This window comes from Cygnus atratus, chromosome 11, assembly GCF_013377495.2.
Source record: "Cygnus atratus isolate AKBS03 ecotype Queensland, Australia chromosome 11, CAtr_DNAZoo_HiC_assembly, whole genome shotgun sequence".
In the NCBI taxonomy this organism is placed as follows: domain Eukaryota; kingdom Metazoa; phylum Chordata; class Aves; order Anseriformes; family Anatidae; genus Cygnus; species Cygnus atratus.
Window position 1 is genome coordinate 11,349,406 of NC_066372.1, and position 24,876 is coordinate 11,374,281.

Here is a 24,876-nt window from a genome sequence, read left to right on the forward strand (position 1 = left end):
CTGAAGAGCCTTTAAACTGTGTGAATATGATTCAGGCTGTCGTTACGTAGAATCCTGACCGTTACAGAACTAGTTGAGAATGAAAACAAACTCAAATATACACTTAATAGGATATATTTTTAAATCATTTCTTCATTAAGGTCTTTAATGCATGTATACATGAAAAATTTATATTAAAAAATTAAAAAGGAAAAATCTTGTTTGTTTAGAACTCTGATGTGCACAAATATTGACCAAAGCTAACAAAAAAAAAAAATACAGCTCTGCTTTTTTATTAAATAGTGTTGCAATTACTTAGAGCTGGCAAATAAAAGCAGTCCTCTGAGTTTGAGTTTCTCACAAAAAGGACAACATTTTATTATATACATAGTTCTGATGTGCAAGTATGCAATCAATATGTACACTTACATTCCTAACTGTTTACATCGTTCTAGAGTATTCACAGTAGAATCAAGCTTAAGGTTAGAAATGTGAAAAGGCCATAATAGTGAAAGAAAAAGATAAAAATAAAGATATGCCTTGGGATTTTAAGACATTTTAAACTACTTGTTAATAGATTTCAGATGACTAAGCTAGAATTCAATTTTGGAGCAGACTAAAAATATAGTTGTTTGTTAAATAAATGGTAACGCAAGTATGCTTTTAAATGGTTTCACAGATGGCAGTATTACCACAAGCATTATTAATCAGTCTGATTTAAGCAAGAGTACTGACCAGAAAGAGCTTGCTTGCAGAGAAGCTGCTGCAACCATCCCCGTAACTTTAAGTGACTACATTTGTCATAGTTTTGCATATTTATGCGTCTTCCAATACCTACTTTGCTCTTATAAAAAGAAAACCAGTTTTCTTAACCCATGCTACTTTATGTGGCCATGTCCACTGCTCGCTGTTCATAAGAACTGTAAAAGAGAATATATGCAGCTGAGGATTTCACAGATGATGCTGAGATCTCAGACACTTCATGGTCATCAAACTTAAACCAGCGCTGTTTTGAGGCATTTTTGCAGTAGGCGGTATAGTGCCCTCCGTCCAACCCACCATAATGATTCTGTGAACATAAGAAGAAAAGAATCGATGACCTTGAAAGTTGCCACTTCTCACCTGGTTAAGGAAAATAACCTAGAATGTAAGATTTTTAACTAAACACTGATCATTCTTTTTAGAACACAGCTTCATCTGCAACCAGGCAGGCAGCCTGGAAACCCAGATGAATTGCACAGACTGCCCCTAGTCTTAGCGTAAGTATCAGCTAGCTTTGAAACGTGACATGGTTACTTACTGATACTGAAAATAGATTGTATCTCTTCAAGGTATTCTTTGGACCTATAACATACTGTGAAAGGTCAAGAGTTTCCAATGGGAAATCTACAGAGGTCTGAAGTTTTTGCTTCCATCTTCCATCATAGGAAAATCTAGAGATGAAAAAGCATCATTTTAAGTTACGAGTCATTTGCATGCTATTTAAGAATATTAAGCCATGTTTGGTTTCTCTGTTTTTAACCCATACGTGATCTCAGCTGAAGACTGAACTGTTTCAAAAACAGCATGTGGCTCCGATTCTGTTAATGCTTGCACACATGCTTCTTAGCACTGATGAAAAGAGGCTGCTTGTAGAAGTGCTTTGTAAACTACAGCCTAGTAAAGCAGACATCAAGTGAAAACGAAATTCTTGCAACATTACAACTGGAAATACATCTGGAACTTTCTCTAATTAAAAATGGTTAGTTACTGCACTGGAACAATCAATCTGCATCAATGCCTGGTCACCCTAATTAATTTTCATAGATCATAATTTCACTTACCGTTTCAAGTGCACAAGAAGAACAGGTGGTAATTTCCAAATTTCTATTTTTTTCAAAGAATCCCTTCGAGTTTTGCAATGGCTACAGTAAAATCTATTATTGTCAGTGAGCTTTTCTTCTTTGGAGAACAATCTAAGGCATTCCTTAAAAGAAAACATAAATACGGATTGTGAACGGCAGTGTTTAGGGTAGTGTACCAAAAACGTTTATTTCCTATTTGCTTGTTAACTTGCAACAGTTATCTCCATGCCATGTTTCACAAATATAGGGAAAACTGAGATAAGTCCAAGTGTAGAAGTAAATTTTACTGTATATATTAGTTATCTGCAAGTCTTTCAAACTGTACCGACAATATATTCTTTTAAAAACACAACATTTATACTGTGGCATACAAAAACAAATACTAGACATGTCTTTTCTGTCACTATGGTTTCAATATTCTATCCTGCTTGTATTTTAAAACTGTTAAGAAGGGATCTAATTTTTTAAATTCTAGAAGAATTAAAAAAAAAATAGCAGGCTTGGGTACGTTCATGTTTCAGGTTAGTGTAATTTAAGCTGGAACACTGATGTACCCCTTCAACAAGAGGCTGAACAAAGAAACAGAGAATGGCTGAGGTTGGAAGGGGCTGCTGGAGGGCATCAGGTCCAAACCCGCACCTCATGCCAGTTGTCCAGGACAGTGTCCCTCCAAGGAGGGAAGGAGACTCCACAACCTCTCTGGACAGCCTGTTCCAGCAGAAGTAGTATCATAAAGGTCACAAAGAGAAATGTTTTTACTGTTTCAAAAACTGTTTTTCTCTAGTGCCACCTTACCTGCAGTGTACATTTACTAGTGGATGCAAGTGGTAATGACAAATACATGAAAGCCTCAAAGGTCCGGGACTTCTTGTGGCATGTGAGACACTGCACTGTAGATTTGAACTGGCCTTGGAAGAGTGCCACGATGATGGATTCGTTGAGCTGTTTGTGTTTCTGCCAGGCTAATTCTGCTGCTCTGAGGTCATCAAGATGATCATTGTTTTCTTCCTTGTATCTTTTCCGGTTGTCAGCCTGTATAACAGAAGTTTGAATACCTTAGCTGTGCATTAACATATATATAAATAGGAAGTTTAATCTATAGGCAAGTATACTATTGAATATTGGCAAGTATATTTGAATGTGCCAGCATAGCCGTCCATTTCCTAGCTGTTCAGTTGTCTTCCACCATTCCCTTCAGTACCTGATAGAGGTTGATTTTGTAACAGTAGAATTCTGAATACTTGAATACTGAATTCCAATACTTGAATACTTCTGAATACTTCTATACAAGGTTTCAGTAACACAAGCAGCACTACGTGTCCACTGTAAACTAATTTAGATTATAAACAACTCCTACTTTGGGACTGATTTCTTGCAAAAGTCATGTGCTATACCAATAATAGTTCTGGAACTTGTCTAAAGTACCTACCCTGCCCCTGAAGACTCACACCAGTTTAATATGTCCCCCACCACCCACAAATTGTCCACAGCGATGAAAAGTACGAGGGAATGACAGCATTTTCCCAAAAGTTTTTACTACTTGAACAACTCTCCCCATTCTGAAAGAGAAGATGCACATACAGCAACTGAGATTTGAGGTTTAAAAGCAGTAAGGTAAAGTAAAGAGTACTTAAGAAAAACCTGCTGCACCTCAGAGTTTCTTTCATGCTGTCACAGTCTTGAGGTGGAAAAATGTGTAAGGTTACAGCACAAAACTTGCTTCTCCTAGCAAGCTTCTCATACTCTTAGCAGACTCTTGAGGAACAAAAAAAAGTCTGCTGACACCAGTGGTTCAGTCTGCAGGCTGAAAACATTTAGCAGACATCCTCCAGATACAAGGCATATGTTTCAGTCCTTGTGGGAGCCTGAATTCATACAGGTGAATAAGCTGAGGTACCAGTACGTGAGTATCATTAATGATTTTTTTTAAAGAAAAGGCTGTCTCCACCTCAGCCCAGATAATTGAAAGTAAATTTCTACTTTCTCTTTGCATAATTGTGTCTTTATTCCCTAAACCACAGAATCTTTGGGCGCAGACTCTCCAACTACATGGCCTGAAACAGCTACAAAAGCTAGACTCTGCAAGGGATGTTTGAAGATACACGGAAGGTGTTGAACTATATAGACCTCGGGATCTCCTACTCAACAAGAATATGAGAAAAGCAAGCCATTTTGGTAATTCCAGGACTTCCCAAACAGAGGGATATCGCAGAAATGGGACTTTGTCTCCACACAGCAGTAGGGAGCTGAATTCAGCACAAATGCTTACTCAACCCTACCCAGAAGCTGCTTTAAAAAAAAGTTTGTCCGTTTGCTTTGGCACAAAGATTTGTTACTTGAATTTTCTTAAGAACTATGAGCTATGAGAAAATTTATTTCTCTTGATCATTTAACAGATGTGTATTTTGTAACATGTATTCCTTACTTTATTTAAATCTTCATGCAAGCCATCCATTAGAAAGAGAAGCAATTCTTGGGAGTCTTGCTGGCTATATCCTGCAAATTGGTCATTAATCTTCCCAATTGTAATTTTGAAGTCTTTTGGACTGATATATTTATACTGTCCTGTCCATAAAGCTTTCATTATTACTCCAAACTCTTCAGCCACTTCACCTTTATGCCCCAGGAAATTTGACCTATACAATTAAAGAGACAAAATATATGTTTTTATATATACACAAATATATGATATATATATATATATATAAATGTATTTTATATGTATATATATATATAGTGAGCTATTCAATTAAGATTTATTATGAATTCAAGACTTTCTCCCAATTTTGAAGTAGTTTCTTTAGATCAAGCAAAAATGGTTGTTTGTTTAAGTTAAAACTTTTGTCTACTTTGGCATTGTAATTTGGTTCCACATTCAAAATTGGTCTGATGGAAGGTACAGTTATTCCAGCTTGTTTTGCAAACTGCTACTTAAATATTGTTTGTTTTTAAGCGAGTGTAGTACACTTATTTATGAACGTGTAATGCTTATTTTGTCCCATATCTAAAGTCTGAAAAATCTCAAAAGATTTAGAAGTTAATATTTCTCTTATTTAAAAGGAGTAAACAACAAAAAATCTTTAGCTCTATTAAGTGATTTTTTTAATTAACAAATGTAAAGTCAGATTTTTTTCCCTTCACTTGAAATTAAAGGATAAGAATAAGATATTGTTACCTGTTAATATCATCTTGATATAAGTTTCTGTTAAAATAGTCAGCCAGGTGAGGTGCATTGCACAGACACTGTAATATGGAATTCATATAGCAAGTGTTCCCTAGATTACGAAGTCCTGTAAGAGCTGGTCCCGATCCCCCAAACACAGGATTAAGATTCCTAATTTGTGATGCAGAGAGTCTTGAAATTTCTGCTTTAGTGTAATAGATTGGTCTGTAAGGAAGAAATTATTTTATTTCTTTTTAAGCAGTCTCAGACTTGACAAGACTGTGCACGTAACTTAAGAAAATCACCTTCCCTCCGAGGGAATGAAATATCCTGGCACAAGAGGCTATCAAATACAAATCATTTCATGTATTCAAGATCAGTCAGTGAAATAGTAAGAAATCTATATATACTGTCCTATAATTAGGCTGACTTATAGGCTAAATCAGTATTTATTTTTTTAATTTACAGATGAAGAATTAGCTGTTTATTTAACTTAGTTTAAAAATTAAAAACTGTATTTCGGAAGCTGCAAGACAATTAGTATTTTCTATGTTAACACAAATAATACCAACAACACTTAAAAAGCAACTGTTGTCCAATTACACTGACCTTTGAAATTTCTATTAATATTTAATAATCACATTAATTCTCAAAAAGATAACTGCCAATACACTGGATGTGTAGCAATGAAATTTAGGTCTATCAAAAAAACTCTCATGCATCTTTTGAAAATACTTATAAAATATTAATGAATTTCAGTTGGATAAGGACAAATGAAGTCCTATATGCTATCATATTGCGTAAGTTGTGATATAACTTATAAAACATACTTATTTTCACGATTGACTGCAGGAGTTACGGGAATTCTTTTCTTCTCTTCCTCCTGAATGGCTTGGGTTATATCTGGGGAAGAGTAGGAGCGCTTCAGTTTGGAGTGTTCCCGTTCTCGTTCAATAGTCACCTGCGGCTTGGGTTTATGCGTTGGTGGGGTAGCTGGAGGAGTGGATGAAGGAGCCATTTCTGGTGGGTACATGTGAACAGTGTTTGTTGGCGAGTGATAGTAACGGAAGGTTCCAGTGATTGGATCCAGAAACTTAGGGGGGAAAAAAAAAGTGTTTTAGAGTCAGGTAAAAATCCATCGTTAGCCTTAACTACTCTAACAATACATGAATTTCTCAAGCAATGAGTTGTTAACAGTAGTTATTGACCTCAATACGTAATGGATTAAGTTTAGCAGAAGGTACCACCTTCACCAAAATGCATATCAAACAACTGGTTAGCACCAGAAGCAGATGAACTCCCCTAGTTTCATTACAAATAATGTTAAAATTCAGGAAGTACCTGTGTGTGGAAGTTGGAGAGACAAAAATAAAATGAGATCTGACTTAGTAATATGACAGAACTGAAATGCACCCTGAAACTGCCCAAGAAACTCGATTATAACATCGGAAATAGAAAATAGTATCAGAAACTGGAAGTTACCTTTACCCAACCCAGAGGCAGTCCAGGTATTATCCTTCCCATTTCTTCACTTCGTGCTCTCATCAATGGCTCCCGCTGAGACTAATAAATACAGTGGAAATGTGAGGTATGTATGGTTACTTATGAAGAGCAGCAAGCTGTCTGTGACTTCCCTATGCAGTTACATGTTTTAATGCAAAACAGTTCAATAAGGAATCCTTGATTATAGCTGGAAATGGAACTTACTGGAGGACACAAAAACGGTAACATAGTAATACTATTTTGTATTACTCAATCTAAACAAAATTAATTTGTCAACATGCTCCAGGAAAAAAAAAAAAAGGACAATTCAGTCTCACTAGTCTGACTATTCAATTCTTTCCCTAAAGAAGCCACTTTATTAGAAATAAACACCTCTGTCAGACACATAGGGATGATCTTTTCTCCCTTCCAAAGTAGTATGCAATGGAGTACGCATGAGATGATGACTAAGAGTGGAAAACTTGTTAATGCCATCAGAAGCATTAGGAGTAAAAAATTTCTAGTGAAGCTTTCAAGTATTTATTTGCAGATGAATGTGACAAATGGAAAAAGCACACAAACAGCTGTAAAAATGGCACAGTCTTTTCTTAGGATTATGACTTTAAAAAATAAAGTTAGGTGGAATTTAGCATGAGGTAATAATCATAAAGCATCTGTGCTAGATTGATTTTAGCTACATACAACACGTTGTATTTACTTTAAGTCTTTCAGTATCTTGTTCAGAATCCTCTCTAAGGGGTCCTGGCTTTTGAGCTCCACTGTCTGGTTGTCCTTTAACCCCAGTTTGCTGTAAAAGATTTTGAGAGAAGGCTTTCAATTTTCATCTGTAATGTCAGTAAAGATAGCTGATAAAGAATAATAGGGAAGAAGCAGAGTTATTTTTTTTTTTCTCGTTGAATGCAAGTGCCTTGAAGTCAGTACTGCAGCTAGTTCCACATCACTTTTTTCAGCTATGTAGCAATTTGTTGGAACAGCCTTTGTAACTGAATGTTGTGTTATATAGGACAGACTGTTAATAGTTTCAAGATCTCAGAAATAAAGTCTCAAAATAATAGATTAGGGTATTGTTTTGCTTCTTAAACTAGACAACAAAACCCTGTTATTTCAGTGTTTATGCGGCTGGGGACACGCTAGTTTATTACGATACTGTGATTCTGTCCATAGTGTTTGTTACAACAATATAGCATATATTTTGGGCTGGTATGAGAGAGAGATGCATGGCACCGTTTTATAGTTGAATCAGAAGATGGCAGAGCATGAACCATCCACTCTGCCTCCACACCAATGGTAATTATTATTATCTTATGGGAACTCCATGCTGCCCACCTGCAAACAAGGATCAAGCTAGTCTAAGCTGCCCTATAAAACCACACCTATCTTGGTTTTAACTTTCCCCCCTACGTCTATGTAAAAATGGCAGGCCTAAACAAGATTCCAGTGAAGTACGTATTTAGAAATTAAACTGATATCATCTCACTTCAGGAGGCACCCAAATCATCCTGAATACCCCACGCTCCCGTTTTCACTAACCTTGCCTGGAACAGACACAGAAGTCTGCGATGCATCACCCAGCACACGTCTCTGCATATCTGGTGTTCGAACTCCCTTTTCTCTTTCTTCCGCAGATACTTTGTCAATCTCAATCCTTTTTGCACCAATGTTTTCTGGTTCATTTTTATTTTGTTTTCTTGCTTCTATTGTCTCTTTGCGCACTCTTTCTTTTTCCTTTTCCTCCTGTTCTCTTTTTATCTGGTCATCTCTCTCCTGTTCTCTCTCCTCTTTGGATTGCTGCAGCTTTTCTTTGTGTTCCTTTTCTCTCTGTTCTTCCTTTGCTTTTTGCTCTTGTTCTTCTTTTTCTCGCTTGAGTCTTTCTTTTTGTTCTTCTTGTTGTCTCTCCCGCAATTCTTTTTCTCGTTTGTTTTTCTCTAACAGGGCAGCAGTTTCTGCATGTATATGACTTTTTTCTTCTTCTGTCAGGGTGCTCTTTACATCACGTAAAGGTTTTGTGGACCGATCTGGAACTATTTGTCCATTCTCAATAGGCTGGCTGTCACCGAGTGTACTTTCAGATTTTGGTCTGTTATCATCAGGAATTTTTATTGAAGGCTTTTTAGTACGATCAACCTGTAACACAAAGCATAGAACAACTCACTAAAGCTACTAGCGCTCTGCTAGCTAAACTTCTAAGAAAGATTTATAAAAGCATAAAGATCATATAAAGTTGATTTCTATCAGAGAGATAGCCAACTTTCAATTTCAGTAAATCTGGTAATTCAAATTGCTCATTAGCTAAGTATTAATTTAACTTCCAGATGTGAGATAAAAATCACCAAGCCTTACAGAACTATAAGGACAGCATTAAACACACATTACTACAACTTGGGTCTTTATTTTCAAGCTTTCAAAGGTGAACATGTTAAGGTAATCAGGCAGCCTAACTTGGGCTTGGCTCTCTCAATCACATGCTCTGTCATCTGATTAAGGCAGATCTGCTTGATGGGAACACGTATTTAAGAACGATTTCTGCTCAGACCTAGGAGAGGAGGTTGTTTTTGATACTGACATAGAAGTTCTGAAAAAACAAAGGGAATAAAATAAGTACGGTCTTTTTCATAGCTTAGGGCCCATTAGATGAAAATCTGTATTAAAGGAAGTATCGAAAAAGGTAAAAAATAAAGAGCTGGATATTTTTAGCGTTATCTTTCAAAGAAAACAAGTTATTTTAGTGCAAGGACTCTACAAAGTGTTCTAGAAAATTTCTTTCCCCGAAGAAGAAGCAAGTCCCCATACTTTCACTACTGGACCACAAGTGAAAAGCCTCTTAAGTGTTTTTTTATTTGAAGGAAGATACGGTGGCTGGAAAGCAGAGCTTTGGAATAGCAAAGGTAAGTCATAGCTTAATTGCCCTCACTATTTCATCATATGTATGTGTTGATTAGAAAAGCTTACTAATAGACTTTCTGAATTAATGAGCAGTTGCTGACCTTCATCTTCTCTGGCACTCACATCAAAATCCTCAATGAAAACTCAGCAATTATGTCAAGTGTATTCAGTTTCATAAAGTTCTGTGCATTATTACCATGGCTTCACAGACCACCAATAGTCTCTGTACCAATGTACTTGTGTACAAGGCTTAAACAAATACTGAAAACGTACCTCTGTGGAGGTCTGCACATGGTGGGTCTCTAGTACGTTAACCCTATACTAAATCTGAAACAAAGAAACACAACTTACCTCAGGGATACTTCTTGTAATAGATACGGGATTGACTACAAGTGAACTGTCAGGTTTTGGAACAGCAGCACCCTCTACGCTTGGTCTGTTAAGTAATTTTAGTCTCTCTTCCAAATTAGCTTCTGTTTCTTCGTTTTCAATCCCTTCTGTTGTAGAAGTCTTTATAGTGGCAACAGGTGGAACAGGAGCTGGCTCTTCCAAAGATGGATATGTAAAATCCACTGGGGTGGGAGAGGAAAAAAACATGGGAAAGCTCTTACAACAAAACCAAAGTGACCCTCAAGTTCCACCAGACCCTAAAATTTAGCCTTGTTCTGAGCTAGATCTCAATCTCTCTCATATGTACTTGAATGAAGTTACGTCCAGTAATTAGAAACACTTGGGGGGAAAGGGAGTCTCCATTATACTTACAAGAAACTGTTACTGCTTCAATCTTGCTATGTTGAGGTGGAGTTACTTTAGCATTTGTTGTGTACTGGGGAAAACAAAGGAGCCAGTTTTCATAACCTCCTTCTAGAACTAAAGGTTCATTCTGCAGTAGAGTTTTGCTTTCCCACTATAAAAAAAAAAAAGAAGTTAGGTGACTTAAACATAGCAAAGAAATGTTTCAATCTTAACCTTGTTGTTGGGATTTCTGTGTCTGGTCATTATACTAAGAGGTTATTTTTGAGATTTTTAAGTAAGAATTAAACAGGCTATAAAAACGCTTTAGGGAACAGGGTTTGGAGAATGCCCAACACATGAGATTCCTGGCTGTAACTACAACAGGGTCTGAATATTTCCAATACAGAAAGAACCACTTACTACTTGTTCAGGTAGTGATCCTCCATGCAGAGAAATATTTGGTTTCTTATTAGGTAAGTTTACTGAGTGATTATCATAAAACCATAGAATGGCTTGGGTTGGAAGGGACCTAAAGACCATCTAGTTCCAATTCCCCTGCTGCAGGCAGATATGCCACCCACTAGATCAGGTTGCCCACAGCCTCGTCCAACCTGGTCTCGAACACCTCCAGGGATGGGGCATCCACAACTCCTCTGGGCAACCTATTCCAGTGCCTCACCACCCTCCGAGTGAAGAATTTCCTCCTAAACTCTGATCTAAATCTCCCCTCTTTTAGTTTAAAACCATTTCCCCTTGTCCTACCATTATCTGCCCAAGCAAAAAGTTCTCTGTCTTTTTTTAAAGTCCCCTTATAGCATTGAAAAGCTGCAATGACATCACCCCAGAGCCTTCAGGCTGAGCATCCCCAGCCCTCTCAGCCTATCTTCATAGGAGAGGTGCTCCAGCCCTCTGATTGTCTTTGTAATTAGGGGTGTTGGCTTTGGAAAGTATAAAAATGTTAACTAGAACATGAACAGAAGTTCAGAGACTATTCTGTAAAACAATAAATGGAGATTTATTGCTCAACTGCCTGAACTAATCTCTGAACCCATCTTGAATAGTTAGGTACCAGAAACACGTGCAGTCTCTCACAAGAGCCACCTTTATAAAGAGTAGGGACAACACAGCTATAGCCAGAATTCTGACTTTTAAATGTTAAGCAACTTAATATTGAGTCTATTAGCTCCTTCCAAAGATGAGGCTCAAACTTAAATATCAGTTCTGGAAAAACATAAATTTAAGGAAGTACAAAAGTTAACAGTTTTCAAATTATTTCTGGTGTCTCTTTTACCTTGATTCTTCCATTCTAGAAAGTGTTGGCTTGATAGGACTGCAGAGAAGTTAACTTTTTTCAACCTGCCTATGCAGGTGGCCAGCCAGTTCCCATAAACGTGGACTCAGTTGTCTCATGCTTTCATGCATTAGCAATGTCTTTGGCAAACAGTACTAAGTACTTTCTCAAACAACTCTGTCGGCCAAGAACTTAAAGTTTACGAGCTAGCTGTTGAGGAGGGCAGCTGAATCATTCTACTATTTACTTATTTAATGAGTTACTTTCCACTACTACAGCACAAGCAGCAGAAAGTGAAGCTTCAGACTATATTTCTGTTATCAAAATAAGCAGTCTTTGAAAACTAAACCAAAGTGTTTACCCAGAATGTCACTGTCTTCCACATACTTTGTAATTATACATACTTTAAGACCACCTTACTTATTGAGATGAAGTAATATAAAGTGTGGAACTTGCCAACCTTAAAAAGTGCATCTTTCAGGCTCTGAAGAGTTGTTCCTAGCTTTAAGTCTTCTGCAGAACTAAACCAGTCCAGGAGTATAACATAATCAAAGTGTCCTCTCTTCTTCCATTGATCTCTAGAATCTTCCGGGAGTCTAGCTTCAATCCAGCTAGCAGTAACTCTGAAATGTATTAACATGCACTTAAAGATAAATGTACAAGTAACACTTAGCCCAACAATATATGGTCCAACCTATACATGCTTATGTGCTTGAATAAAACACACAAGCTCTGACTTTAAGGCAGTACATACAAAAACAGAGCTGTCCAGATACATCTCACCAATTTGTATGTATCGGAGACTCTAAAACTAAACGTACAAGTTGTAGAAGCATATGACCCTTCTAATGCATTCTTTTTTTCAGTCACTTTACAAGAGGGAATGCCAGTAAGACAGTACTTCAGAGAAATCAAACATTTCACTATCATTTAACATTATTCCATACCCAGGACTGATAGCTTCTTCTGGGACGCTGATAGATCTCGGAATACAGGATTCCTGATAATCCTTCGAGCTTCGAGCATCCATTATAATCAATTCAATGCTTTTGTCCGTCATCATTGCAAACAGTTTCTCAGCTGTGACTGCTCCTTGAAATACAAAAGCTATTAGATGCTAAAAGCTACATTATAAATAAAATAGATAACTATGATCGCATCTGACTGGAGTAATCAAGACTGCAAACAGATGACAGAACAGAAAAGTGTACAGAATACATTCATATACATATATATATATCCTTCCCACAAAGTCATGGAGCTGAGACACTGTGGAACAGATTGGCTCTTCTGCTCCCACTACTACAATGATTAGCAGCTGATCTGCTAAATTAGACAATACTGGATACTTCAGTGATAAACTAGGTAATTTTTCATGGTCTCATTTAACTTAAGCTATATAGGCAAGCACTCGTGAACTACATGCTGCAGATGTTCTCTAGAGTTCTCAGCTGAAGAGGAACATTTTCACGTTTATTACAAGAACAAAAAACAAGGCTAGGAGGGGCAAAGGGAAATTTCTTATTTAATTGAGAAAGTTGACACATTTCAGCCTTGTCCAGATATTTGTCTTAGCAGTCGAGGAAACATTTTTCTTTCTATTTGACCACTCTGGGGTTAGTCCAGCTTTAGTTACTAAAGTTTTGAAAAACTCAGAACAGCTTTCTAAGTTCAAGAGACGTGATGAAGGCTTAAATACAGAGCTTTACTACTAAGTTGCTATTATTGAAATAAAGCATATCAAAATTTCATCAAATACTCTGACTGTGAAGTAACTGTTTAAAGAACTGCAGCTCCCAAAGTGATAGGTGCATAAGCACATGGAGACTTTTTTCACACCTGTGTGAACATTGCATCTCTTACCACTGAGACTTTCAGATTGATCCCTTCTTTCCAGTGAATGCTTGCTCTCACCATTAATCTGTGTTGCAGGAAGGGGAAAAAAAAAAAAGCTAGTTAATTTAGGAAGACACCAAGGTTGCTGCTCTACTTAGACAGAAAGCAGTTAAAAAGGCAATACAACCTGCAGCATCATCTGCTGGGTGAAATTCATGAAGCACTTGTGGAAAAACATTTCTTTTTCCCCACACTATTGCTAATTAGTCAGCTCTCTCCTAGAAAGGAGTCATGTAACAAATTTATTATCATGTTTCTTAATCCGATAGTTCCAGCAATGGTGGAAAGCACAGCTGTAATACAGAGTCTGACTTTACAAAAAGCTAGTGTATCTTAAGCAAGAATTGGAGGTTGGTAGGATTTTACCTTTTCCAAAGAAGACTCAAAAGAAAGGTTATGGGGAATAGAAAGTAAATTAAAAAACAAAACAAGCCAACAAAAAAGATTCTGAACTGGAAATAGCTACTAATAAATACCACATGCAGGATTAAAACTATACCTTTAGACTGAATTGAGAATTCATAAACATCTTCAATTACCTTTTGGCTTTTTCCTTTGGAATCTGCTGTATTTTCAGATGAGCTTTTGGCTGAACTCTTTCCATCATCTTTTGGTTCTTGCTTTTTCTGCAGCTCCTGTCTGTCCCTCTCTTCGAGTCTTTTCCGAACTTCAGCTTCTTCATATCTATGGAAAACATATTTCCCCACAACCAATATTATATAATCGGCTAGCCTTGGATAATTGGCTAGCACCAGAACCATCAAGTCAAGGGGGGGGTGGCCATGAAACAGGAAGCATTTAAAGTAAATCCTCCCCAACATCCCCTCACTGCATCAGAGCCCACTTTCCTCCCTGACTGCTTGGTACAATTTCTTCCACTCTTGGGATGGTTTTCTTATTCTTAAATCCTGTTTTGGCTCTTATTTCATAGCCACTGCTCTTAAGGATTTACTATTTTTTTCTTTAAACCTGAGGTCATGCTTAGCTGTCACTATGTCACTATGGATGGTGTCACTAAAGGTAATAGGTTTTTCATTCACAGAAACAAGAGTAAGTACTGGTGTCTTACAGGTAAACTTCAACATATTATAACAATCATCCAGGGTATTTTATTTGGTTTTGCAACAGTCCTAATAGTAGTTAAAAATGAGTTAGCTCAGTTCTCTAAAGTTCCTTTTTCTGAGAAGTTGGGTCACAACTACCAATACAGTAGCAGTCACCTTTTGGATGTAAGCTGACTTTATAATACTATTACATCCTCACCACCACCCCTGCTGCTTATTTCAAAGAGTGCAACTACAGTGAAGTCAATGCAAGAATCCTGTGTACTCAAAACTTTTGGTGCGTGTAGGTCTTGCATACAGACGTCCCTTTCATAAAGCCTCACCCTTTAAAGTTAACCTTCCAGCCCTTTGCCATTTTAAGGACAATCACAATATTGTAAACCAGTAGCCTCCAAACTACAGCTTTTATATCACCAGCTGCAGGCTTGTACAGTCACATTGCTGCTACATTGCACTCTAGTTAATAGAACTGAGAAGATAACGGTTATTAGTGATCCATAAAGTAAAAAATAATGTTTTGAACTAACAATATTGATGACTGAGCCAAGTAGTGAGACTTGAACACTGAATTGCATTAGTAATTGTCATTTTAATTATATCTTGACTAACCAGGACCAAAATGACAACTACTATGCAATTTTATTTCATACTAAGAGCACTGTGTTAATGAACTATATCATGACATCAGATTCTGCCTCAAACTCTACTCCACCAATAGGAAGCAAGCAGCAAGTGTAATTCTATTTCTTAAATAGGCTTCTTGTTTTGGCAAAGACATCATAAATTAGAACAGAGCATTTTGTTCTTATTTGGAGTTAATGGTACAAAAATATATTTCAGATTTTCATTGAATTTGGTCAATATGGGATATTTACCCATCAATTTCCCATTTACCTACTGGTATGCCTTTGAAGCACGTACTAGCTCATTCATGTAAGTATTCCTAAGCAAATGACGTTTCAGCAGCTCCACTTTTGGTTAATAATTAACAGTTAAACTATTTGCTGGCCTATTGCCTGGAAGAGAAATTGTACAATAACGATTTCTATGAAACCACTTCTGTAGTTACGCAGGAGTCATGTTTCATTTATTCTCCCTTTAAATACGCATATTTTTTGCCCAGAGTAGTTAAAAGTTACTGTGTCAAATTTCAAAACTCAGTTCATTTCATGATAAACCATAAGTTACTAAACAACAAGTCTCTAAATAACTTCGGTTTTCTATAGCTTTATCCAAGTTTACCCTTAAAGTGAATTTGTAGCTCTGCTGAATTGTAAGACAATTAAAAACAGGGAAGATTTAGATTGTTTAATGTATAGTATCATCAAGCATCCTTAGAATGTCTCTTTTCATATACATGTAGCTACGTTCTTATTTCTTTGTTCACCTAAACTTTCTTTTTAGATTAAGCACTACAAAGGGCATAGAACAAGCTTTTACAGTAATTCTGGTGGGGCCTGGGGAAGGGAAACGTGCCTAACTGAGGAGACAGAGTTGAAAGGGTGGGAAGGGAGAGACAGGCAGTTGCTGAGGATGTGAAAAGCAAAAAAGGCTGCTAGAAGCAAGACGAACTGTACTAACTACCATTTAAAGACAGAGCCTATCTTACAGCATACTGACGCGATTTCATGGCTTATGGCACAAAGACTTGTAACTCAGTAACTGCAAATGAGCTAACGAAAGCCCCTTAGCTCAGTTCCATACATGTACATGCATTAGCACATTTGGCCTTAGGTGACCCTATGATGAAAAGCATGAGCAGGAAATGGCTCTTGATAACTTCTGGAGTACATATAGCTTATATTATCTTGTGGTTTCTTTCTATCAGTCATTGAACGAACCAACAAATCATAGTCTCCAAGAATTGAGAAAACAAACAGTGGCAAGTTATTGGAATACATGATGACAAAAATAAGCTATAAAAGCAGGCTCTTGTGGGTACACGATTTAAGTTCAAGAATTTCAGGTATCTAGATGGTACTGCAAGCACAATCCTTTACTACTATACAGCATGAAAACCTGCAACTGCATGCGTACCGGCTTCATGTATAACTAATCACATTATATATTCATTGTATTCACATACCTGAGTTTAAGGCTGTCTGAGAGTCTTTCAGCTTCTTCAATAGCTTTTTTTAAATTTGTAGGTCCAAGAATTGAATGGAAATAATCCTAAAATTACAAGCATCAGCCCACATATTAACGGTACAGCTTAATAACGCTGATTTCTGTGCATATAAAGAACAGCTACCCTACAGAAAATTGGTATTATAGTGGTGATAATGCCCAAAAAAAAGGAACTGTTTTGAGTTAAGTGTTTTCTCCTCAAACATGAGTTTGTAAGTAAAATTGTTCTATGGCATTAACAAATAGGCAAGGCAACTCTGTTTGTTACCACACGGCTCTAGTTGCAAGACTGAAGCTAAAAGCACATTTGTTCATTTTCAGTAAAGTAGGCTTGAATTGAATAAAAGCAACACTCTCCCTCAATCCCCAAACTCCTTAGCACTGCACCAAAAGAAGTCGGAAGTGGAAAGACAACAGGATTATCTTTCCATGAAAAATATTCACATCTGTCTATTTATATATCTTAAGTATAATTAATAAGAGCAAACTGTAAGAGCAATTAACAACAGACTTGTCAAAAATAGCAAGTAAAAATGTCAGCACAAGTGAGACAGTTTACTTCATATCAGTGAAATCCTTTGAATGTGCCTTCGTGCAATTTTCTGTGCTTCTAATGCTTCTACCAAAAAGCAAAAAGGTCAGAAAGCTTTTTATACCTGTTGCTGCTTAAAATCAGGTCTCTTTTTAATAAAATTATAAACAGTCACATATTTCATATATAGGATGTAAGCTTTTTCTTCATCTCGGTCCAATCTGCTTTCTTCTGCTGCTTTGAAAATCTTAAGGGCACTCTGCACGTAACTAAAATCAAAAAAAGAAGAGTAAAGCCCACAACTGTTGACTTGTCCCCAAACATCTTATAATTAAAAAATGCCATTTTAAGTGTTTGCAGCCCCTGCCCATATATTAAGCATTTGATTTTTACCATCTTAATATAAGGCTTTTACTAACATGAATTGCAATTATGCTCCTCCAAATGAAGTTTCTCTTTGCTATTTTGTTTTTCTGGTCTTATTTAAAATCTTCCATATTTAAATAGCATACTGAGACATGGAAAAAAGTACTTTTCTGAAAACATTTTCGAGGAAAAACTAATTCATAGTAAAACAAAATGACTGTCTAAAAGTGCTAGAGGCAAAATATTTTCTATTCATGCATCTGCAGAGCTTTTAATTTTTAAGAACTTGTATTTATGTAGCCTTTTCTCAAAGTACTCAAGCTGTCATGGGCACCATGCTCAAGAAGTTACCTTCTGTAGGCAGTAAGCATATCTGATGTGATAGCTTGTCATACATAAGGCTATCAAAGATTTGATAGTTAACTAATAACTGAGAAAGCTTAGATCTAAAACATAATCATCTGAGCTGGAATCTGCTCAGAAGAGTAGCACTAACACTTCTAATACTAAGAGTTCCTCTAGAGGGAAACTCATTAATGTTTAGTACATAAGGAAACAATTTAACTTACACAGGTATCAAAATTCTATTTACTATGTACTATTAAGACTTGTATTTTGAATAGTTGATCCCAAATCAATTAAAATATACACCTCTTTGTACTGGTCTTTTCAGGTTTTATTTCTGTCTTCTTGTTGAGATCTTTCAATGAAGTACAGAGATAGAGCTCCTTAGGTACAGATGCCACAGCAGGCATGTTAATGTTGTTACTTATGTCCCTTCTAGGATGGTACAGCTTCTCAGAAGTCTCTATCAATATTGTTCTGAAAACAAAACAAAAACACATCAGGTAGGAAGAGCCCAAGTGTAGTCCATCAATGACTTTTAAAACAGTTACTATCGTTACCAGTACGGTGTTATTACCTAACCTGTCTCATGTTACATGAATCAGCACTAATATAAAACAATCTGGAACTTACACAGTTAAAGATTAAACTATAATGAACAATAATAAAGGTAAATTAAGTTCATGTAATCAATCAGAGCTCTAGTACTTGATCTGGTCCGCTACAATCTGGTGAAATGTTACTCAATGCTACAGCATCAGCACCTGTCTTTGGTGTTAAGCTATGTTACAACCATTAAAACCAGGATTACTTACATAATAGGCAGCTATTTAAAAAGAAAAAAAAAATCTCACTCTGGGCAATTATTTGTAGCACAGAGCATAAATAGAAAAATTATTCCAGGAGTCAAAACCAAACAGGAACTTCTTGTCCAAAAGAGGAATAATGCTTAAACTGCAACTATTTAAATGTTAATCATCCGTAAGGGTCCTCTTTTATCAGTTGTATGCATTATTGATGCAAGCAGATTAGGAGGATTAATTTATACAGTTAATTATTCAGCCGAAGTAATAGTTATTTGAAACAACTCTGGGTAATTTGTCAAGAATGTGAGCATTGTGTTTCAAATACCAGAATACTAAGGAAAACAAGGAGAAAAGAAACGCTGACTTAAGGATGATCAAATGAATCTATCCAGAAAATACTTACTCAACTTTATAGTTGAACAAATATTACCAAAAATCAACTGACCTGTTTGCACTGTGAAATTAGTGCTGGATAATTATTTTACAACTAGCTTAGCACCAGCCTCTCTGCAAATAGATGCTACGCCCATGGAAAGGTGGCTTATGTCTTGGTAAGACACGAGCTGAGGAAAGGAACATTGAAGCAGACTGCTAAAAAAGGCCATAAAGAGAACGTTAAAGGAACTGTTAAAGGCTGCTTGAAAATGTCTTGGACATACTATAGGTCCTAAACTCCCAGGTACAGTTGTCTTTCTGCTGCCACTTGGAAGCATTCCCCAAGAAGCTGTTACGTAGTTAAGCAGAGTTTGGCCAGAAAGGACTGTTACATCATCTCATCTGACATTCTGCATGCAGCAGTCCATTAAGTCTCATACAGATAGTCTAACTAAAGCCTTTGCATATATTACACAGTGAGCTATTTTAGCCCTTGGGGATGGCAGGGGAAGAGCTCTGCTCAACCAGTGAGACATTCAGGTGCTAGCAAAACCAAATAAATTCAGGGCAACTAATTAGAAGAAAGATGCTCAAATGATCCCAACGAATAAATTTCCTAGGTGTCAGAAGGAAGTGAAAATCCACATAGCCTTTGACATGACGAAGGTAGGGCTCTTCCCTTACACCCCAAGGTGAGGATCAGCACAACAGCGTGACCAAAACCACCATCGGCCAGTAACCTTGGAGTGAAGTTTTGCACAACTGACCTGATCTGTAGCTGACTGTTACCGAACAAGGAGGTTCTGATTTCCCTCTGTCTTTCTCATGCCGGCCTGGTACTTCTCCGGCCTCTTCTTGAGCCAGTGCAGCTTGCTGAAGAGGCAGAAAAGCTCTGTAGCTTGTGCAAGGACAGCAGTAAACATGCACAGCCAGGAATGAGCAGCTGAGATGGGAATGGGATGCCTTCCTGCGGCTCAGTGCTGGTACCAGCCAGCTAACTTACTGCCTCAACACAGATGCTATGCTTGCTAATTTTCTAATTACATAGCATCTGTGCAAACTTGGTAAGTTTGAAAAAAAAAAATAATCCTATGAGATTGCATTCCAGATAATTCTAGGAAGTCTATCATAAATTCCTCAAATACTAATTTTAGTACATAAAATCAAGAATTTATCCCGTACCTCATGCATCTTAAGAACATTTTTCCCTCCCTAAAAAGTGCCTTATGTTCAACTTTAACTTTCAGGAGATATTTAGTTGCTGAAAACAAGGCAGAAAACTAATTAAAGCTTTACATTCAGTAGAAACAAAACAAAACAGACACACATCCCACCACAAAATGAAGTACCTTCCCAATCTAAAAGCTTTTTTGCCTTAGACATACTTTTTTTTTTTAATTTATTTAATAGTCTTACAGAATTGCAGGAAAAGGCCTCAATCTTACTAAGACTTTAACGTTGCTTGTCTAATCATACCTTCAGAACGTGTCTTTAACTGGCTCTTTGTTTCTCCTTGGAACTGCAAATAGACTTTTTCTTTGAAGCTTTAAGTCCTTTCTAAATATATCTTCAATGTTTGCTCTGTTATGTAATCAGTATTTTCTTAATCTTAAGTGGCAGCATTTGGTCGAGTTCAGACAGAATATTGTAACTAAATATGTATTATGAAAAAGATGCAAATATAACATTACTGCGTCTGTGTATGAGGAAAAAAACAAGATTATGTGGAAAAGCAGCCATGTAATGAAAGGCAGAAGATGCTAGTAAACCTTCACGTGCTGCTGACACACCTTGATAAAGGCAGTTCTGATAAAGGCAGTTCTGGGACCTCATCTCTACACATGGGGAACTATTGGATAAAAGACAAATCTCAGAACTGGCCAAGAACAAAAATGGACTTTCCATGTTTTTCTGCTACAGTTACTAAGAGTTATAACTAAGTGTTTTTAAGTTGCCAAACACAACACTAAACTTACTTTTATTTCCTGATTTGAAAAAATGTCTACACCCTTTCCAAAACATGAGCTGCTAACCACAGTAGCTGATGAATGAGACGTTACTCTTTGACCTCCCAGAGCACTGCAATCCATACAAGATGCTGCAGTAAAATGAGTAAGGATAGATTAGAAATAACATTTTCTGGGAAAAAAAAAAAATAATCAAATTCTCAATAGCCTACTTAATGGAATTACATGCAGCATATATCAAAAGTTAATATAAGGTTTCAATTGAGGTCCCTAATGACCAAATCTAAATGAACACAGCTCTGTGTCACCAAAACAGAGGCAGCCAGAGTTAGTGGCTAACAAGGGCTTCCCCACTCACAATAACACTGATCCAAATAAAAGTTTGTGCTAGTTAGTCTAAAACAAACAAGTAGCAATAGGAAAACATTAACCAACTGTTTCTAGGAACATCTGTGTCTCTTACTGATTGTTTTAGAATTGGGAAAAGTAATGAACAGAGCTAGTGGAATAGCCCTCTTGATTACATTCGACTTATAAATTGTAATGTATGTCAAAACTCAGAATGTGACGTACTGGAACAACTTCTAAGTCTCTCCCTGTCAGCTAATAAAAGGGGAAGAAGGAAACAAGCTCTTAACAGTTTTTTGAAGCAGAAATAATATGCAAGTTTTCTGCATTTTGGGTACAGCATTTCTAAAATATTGAGTGATAAAAACTTAGTTTGAGGTGAAGTGATGGGTATTCAACCCATTCTCAGGCAGACTCTGCTTCCTTTGGTGGCAAGCTACAAAGGCTTGGCTTGCTGAGCAGTTACCAGGTGAAGTATTGCTACCCGCGTAGAGAGAAGCTGATCTATGACCAGACACTTGTAACTTATATAATACACAAATTAAAATACAGATATACGGACAATGGGTACCATACTTCTTTGCTAGTCTTCCTCTCTTCCACAGATAAAAAGCAAGGAAGGGATGAGAACATCTGAAAACAGTAATGGACGTCAGCTTATCCAAGAACAGCAAGCAGTACTTCCTCCTCACGCCCCCAAGTTCTCCTACCTACTCTCCTCCTAAAAAACAGTAAATTGTTGTGTTACTGTATGTTCTGAGACAGTCTATGTGCACAGATTGTTTGCTGACCTGTGGCATGCATCCATACCATTTTCACCAAGTCTCCTAGTGCAGGTCTGGAATCCCCCCTCCTCCTCCTCACCTCCTATCTCGTCTCCAGACATTTCTTAGAGAACTGCAGCTTGCTGCCTTTTTACTGCTGGTAGCCTTACAGAAACAGAGGCAAGAGAAACAGTTCATGAAACAAACTGTATTTGAGAAAAGAAATGCTTGAGAAGGAATGGCCAGACGCTACAATTATCTTCCTAAATCCAAACAAATTGCTCACTTTTTGCACACGGACATGTTTCCTCTCTTTTATTGCATTTATTCCTCCTTGAGTACAGGATTCCATAGCAACCTAGCCCTAACTGCTCTTACTTCTTAGACTTTCCAAAAAAAAAAATCCAACTATTCTGCTTTATCAATTCCTTTTACCCCCTATGGTTCTCATTTTTTACCATACTATCATCAGATGCTCTGTTCAAATTATTGTTTTGAAGTGAAATGCTGCTGTTCTTTACTAAAAACTCATTTCCATTTACAAAAAACTTCCTCTTGGCCTGATATTTTGCATTTGCTATCTCAGTTGAATGAGGTTCTTATTTTTTTTTCCTCCTTTGATAGGGCTTTGGGAAGAATTTATGATTTCACAACCATAATCTGCTCTTTGATATACATAAATAACCAGCTGATTCTGAACCTAACTTTTTGCAGATATTGAATTCCTAACTGACCTGGTCTTTGTGCTTCCTCCAGCAAAAGAAGTTGCACAAATAAAGACACTCAGGAGTTAGCATACAGCAGTGAAACACATGGAGATAGACCAGCTGCTGCAAGTCTGTTCTAGGTCTCTATTTGTTTCCACCAGAAGAGCTGCAATGAACTGCACTTTCTTATCAGAATTGCATCAATTTTATCAAAATACACTCTTGCCGGTCCAGTCTGCTCTGACTAGATTATGCTTGTTTTTGCCCAGTATTTCCTTTCCCTCTAGACTTAAAATCACCACAACAGCAATGCTGAGGTATCAGTGAACCCTTCAGATTGTGTGTGTCTTCCTCACATCTGTAAGGAGGAGAGAACGTCTCCTTTCCCAACAAGAAAATGAAACTGGATCATGAAACCATCAATAAAGCAAACGATTGAAGAAGCTACGATACCTAAATATACTATTAGTCAACTCTGTGAGGAAGAATAAACAACCTATGTTCCTTAAAAATGAAGATCAGACACAAGTGTGTGGATCTAGTCCCTTGACAGGTGAAGCATCATCTCAGACTTCGTTATTATACTCAGGAAAGCTGAAAACAAGGCCAACATCCCAAAAATACATGGGAAATCATGTTCAGGTATCTATGGACATTTAAAATACTTAAAATTAATAGTTTTACACTGACAGGGAAGCATACCTGTTGGTAACAGGTTTTTCTACATCTAATTGCTGTGCCTGTTTCACTAAGGATGTGAGTAAGCTCTAAGTGGAATGACAACAGCAAGAACGATGCACAGCAGCAGTTATATTGCAAGCAGCATACCCTAACACGGGCTGAAAAAAGTTAACATGCTAAGTACTGTGCATCATCAATTCAGGTACGTAATAAAGTATTATTCACCTATTTATTTTTCTCTCTAAGACTTGGGCAAATGAAAAATGGGTTTCTCACGAGCATCATTTATCAGTAAGTTTTACTGCTTGCACTTTGTACACAAGAATTGCTTTTGTTAAGATTGGCAGTATTAATCTGGAAACGCGGTATCTTCACAGGAGTGAAACACCCAACTCAGTCAGTACGTTTAGCTGTGAGGCCTCTGGCTCTCTTTCAGGCTCTTGTACTGTTAATACCACAGGCCTCGGTGCTGTAACCTGATGTGCACAAGCAGCCCGTACCCATTAGGGCCTCGTACAGGAAGGCCATTACGCTTACACAGGGCACGCCGAGTTCTGTCATTTTCTGGGTAGCACAGGGCCACGTACTGAGGGTCTGTCCGGCCACGTACCGAGCTCAGACCCCGCACAGCACCGCGCAGGAGCCTCTCCTTTCACCTAAATCCCTTCTGACAGCTCACTCACCCGGCAGTTTAACTGACATTGATGGCGGGCGGGGGCAAGACGCTGTAAAGTTAACTTAAAAAAAACAAAAAACTTAGGTTTTATACAGTTAGCTTGGACGCCATTCAGTCTAAGTAAAAAGCCAACCAGCTTCACCTCTTAATTAAACAATTAACGCCCTCCAAGCGCACGGGCACAGCCGGGGGGCCGGGGAGGTGCCAGGCCGAGTCCCCGGCCCGCCCCGAGGCCCGGCGGTGCCGCCGCCAGCCCCTCACACGGCGGCCGCCTCCCGGCCGGCTCCGGCCATTTTCCTCCAGCCGTCCCCGGGCTCCGGCCGGGCTTCCCCCGGCCCCGTCCCCGCCTCGCCCGGCCCGGCCGCCCAAGGTCACGGCGGCGGGGCGGAGAGCTGCCGGTACCCGCCGGGCCGAACCGGGCCCCCTGACCGCAGCGCGGCCCCACTCCCCCCGCAGCCCCTCGGGAGCCGCCTCCCAGGCGGGCTCCGAGCGGCGGGGCCGGGCCCGGGGCTTCCCGTCCAAGGGCGCCCGCCCCCCTCCCGCCGCGGCCGGGGCAGGGCGTGAGGCGAGCCCGGGGCAGGCCTCGCTCCGCCGGCAGCCGGCGCGGCCGCCCCCACTCACCGCCGCGGGGTCTCGCTGCCTCAGCCCGCCGGCCCGGGGCAGGCCCATGTCCGAGCGGGGCTGCCGCGGAGACCTCGCTAGGCTGCCATGGCTGCTGGGGCGGAACTCGGCGGCGTTCCTCGCTCAGCTCCCTCCCCGCCGGGCCTCCGCTCCCCCGCGGGGGCGGGGACTCTCGGCGCTCCTATCGGGGCCGCGGGGCCGGG

General features: G+C 38.5%; 1 protein-coding gene across 22 annotated transcripts; it reads right to left on the reverse strand.

The window, feature by feature from the left end:
• Nucleotides 1–100: 100 nt before the first annotated feature.
• On the reverse strand, nt 101–24,845 carry USP8 (ubiquitin specific peptidase 8). 22 transcript variants are annotated; one of them, XM_050713059.1, is made up of 24 exons: nt 24,674–24,839; nt 21,801–21,945; nt 20,886–21,007; nt 20,386–20,560; nt 19,677–19,782; nt 18,035–18,205; nt 17,142–17,286; nt 16,445–16,530; nt 13,834–13,978; nt 13,262–13,319; nt 12,346–12,490; nt 11,859–12,021; nt 10,135–10,279; nt 9,724–9,944; nt 8,020–8,613; nt 7,187–7,276; nt 6,469–6,549; nt 5,817–6,079; nt 4,999–5,211; nt 4,249–4,459; nt 2,619–2,855; nt 1,803–1,945; nt 1,280–1,412; nt 101–1,048 (listed from the first exon to the last, which is right to left on the reverse strand). In XM_050713059.1, the coding sequence occupies exons 6-24, from the start codon at nt 18,136–18,138 to the stop codon at nt 863–865; spliced, it is 3,363 nt and encodes a 1,120-aa protein (XP_050569016.1). In that variant the 5' UTR covers nt 18,139–18,205; nt 19,677–19,782; nt 20,386–20,560; nt 20,886–21,007; nt 21,801–21,945; nt 24,674–24,839; the 3' UTR covers nt 101–862. The 22 variants fall into 22 exon arrangements, with proteins under 22 accessions (XP_050569016.1, XP_050569018.1, XP_035410687.1 ...); XM_050713061.1 differs by lacking the exon at nt 19,677–19,782; XM_035554794.2 differs by having other exon boundaries at nt 20,386–21,007.
• Nucleotides 24,846–24,876: the final 31 nt, after the last annotated feature.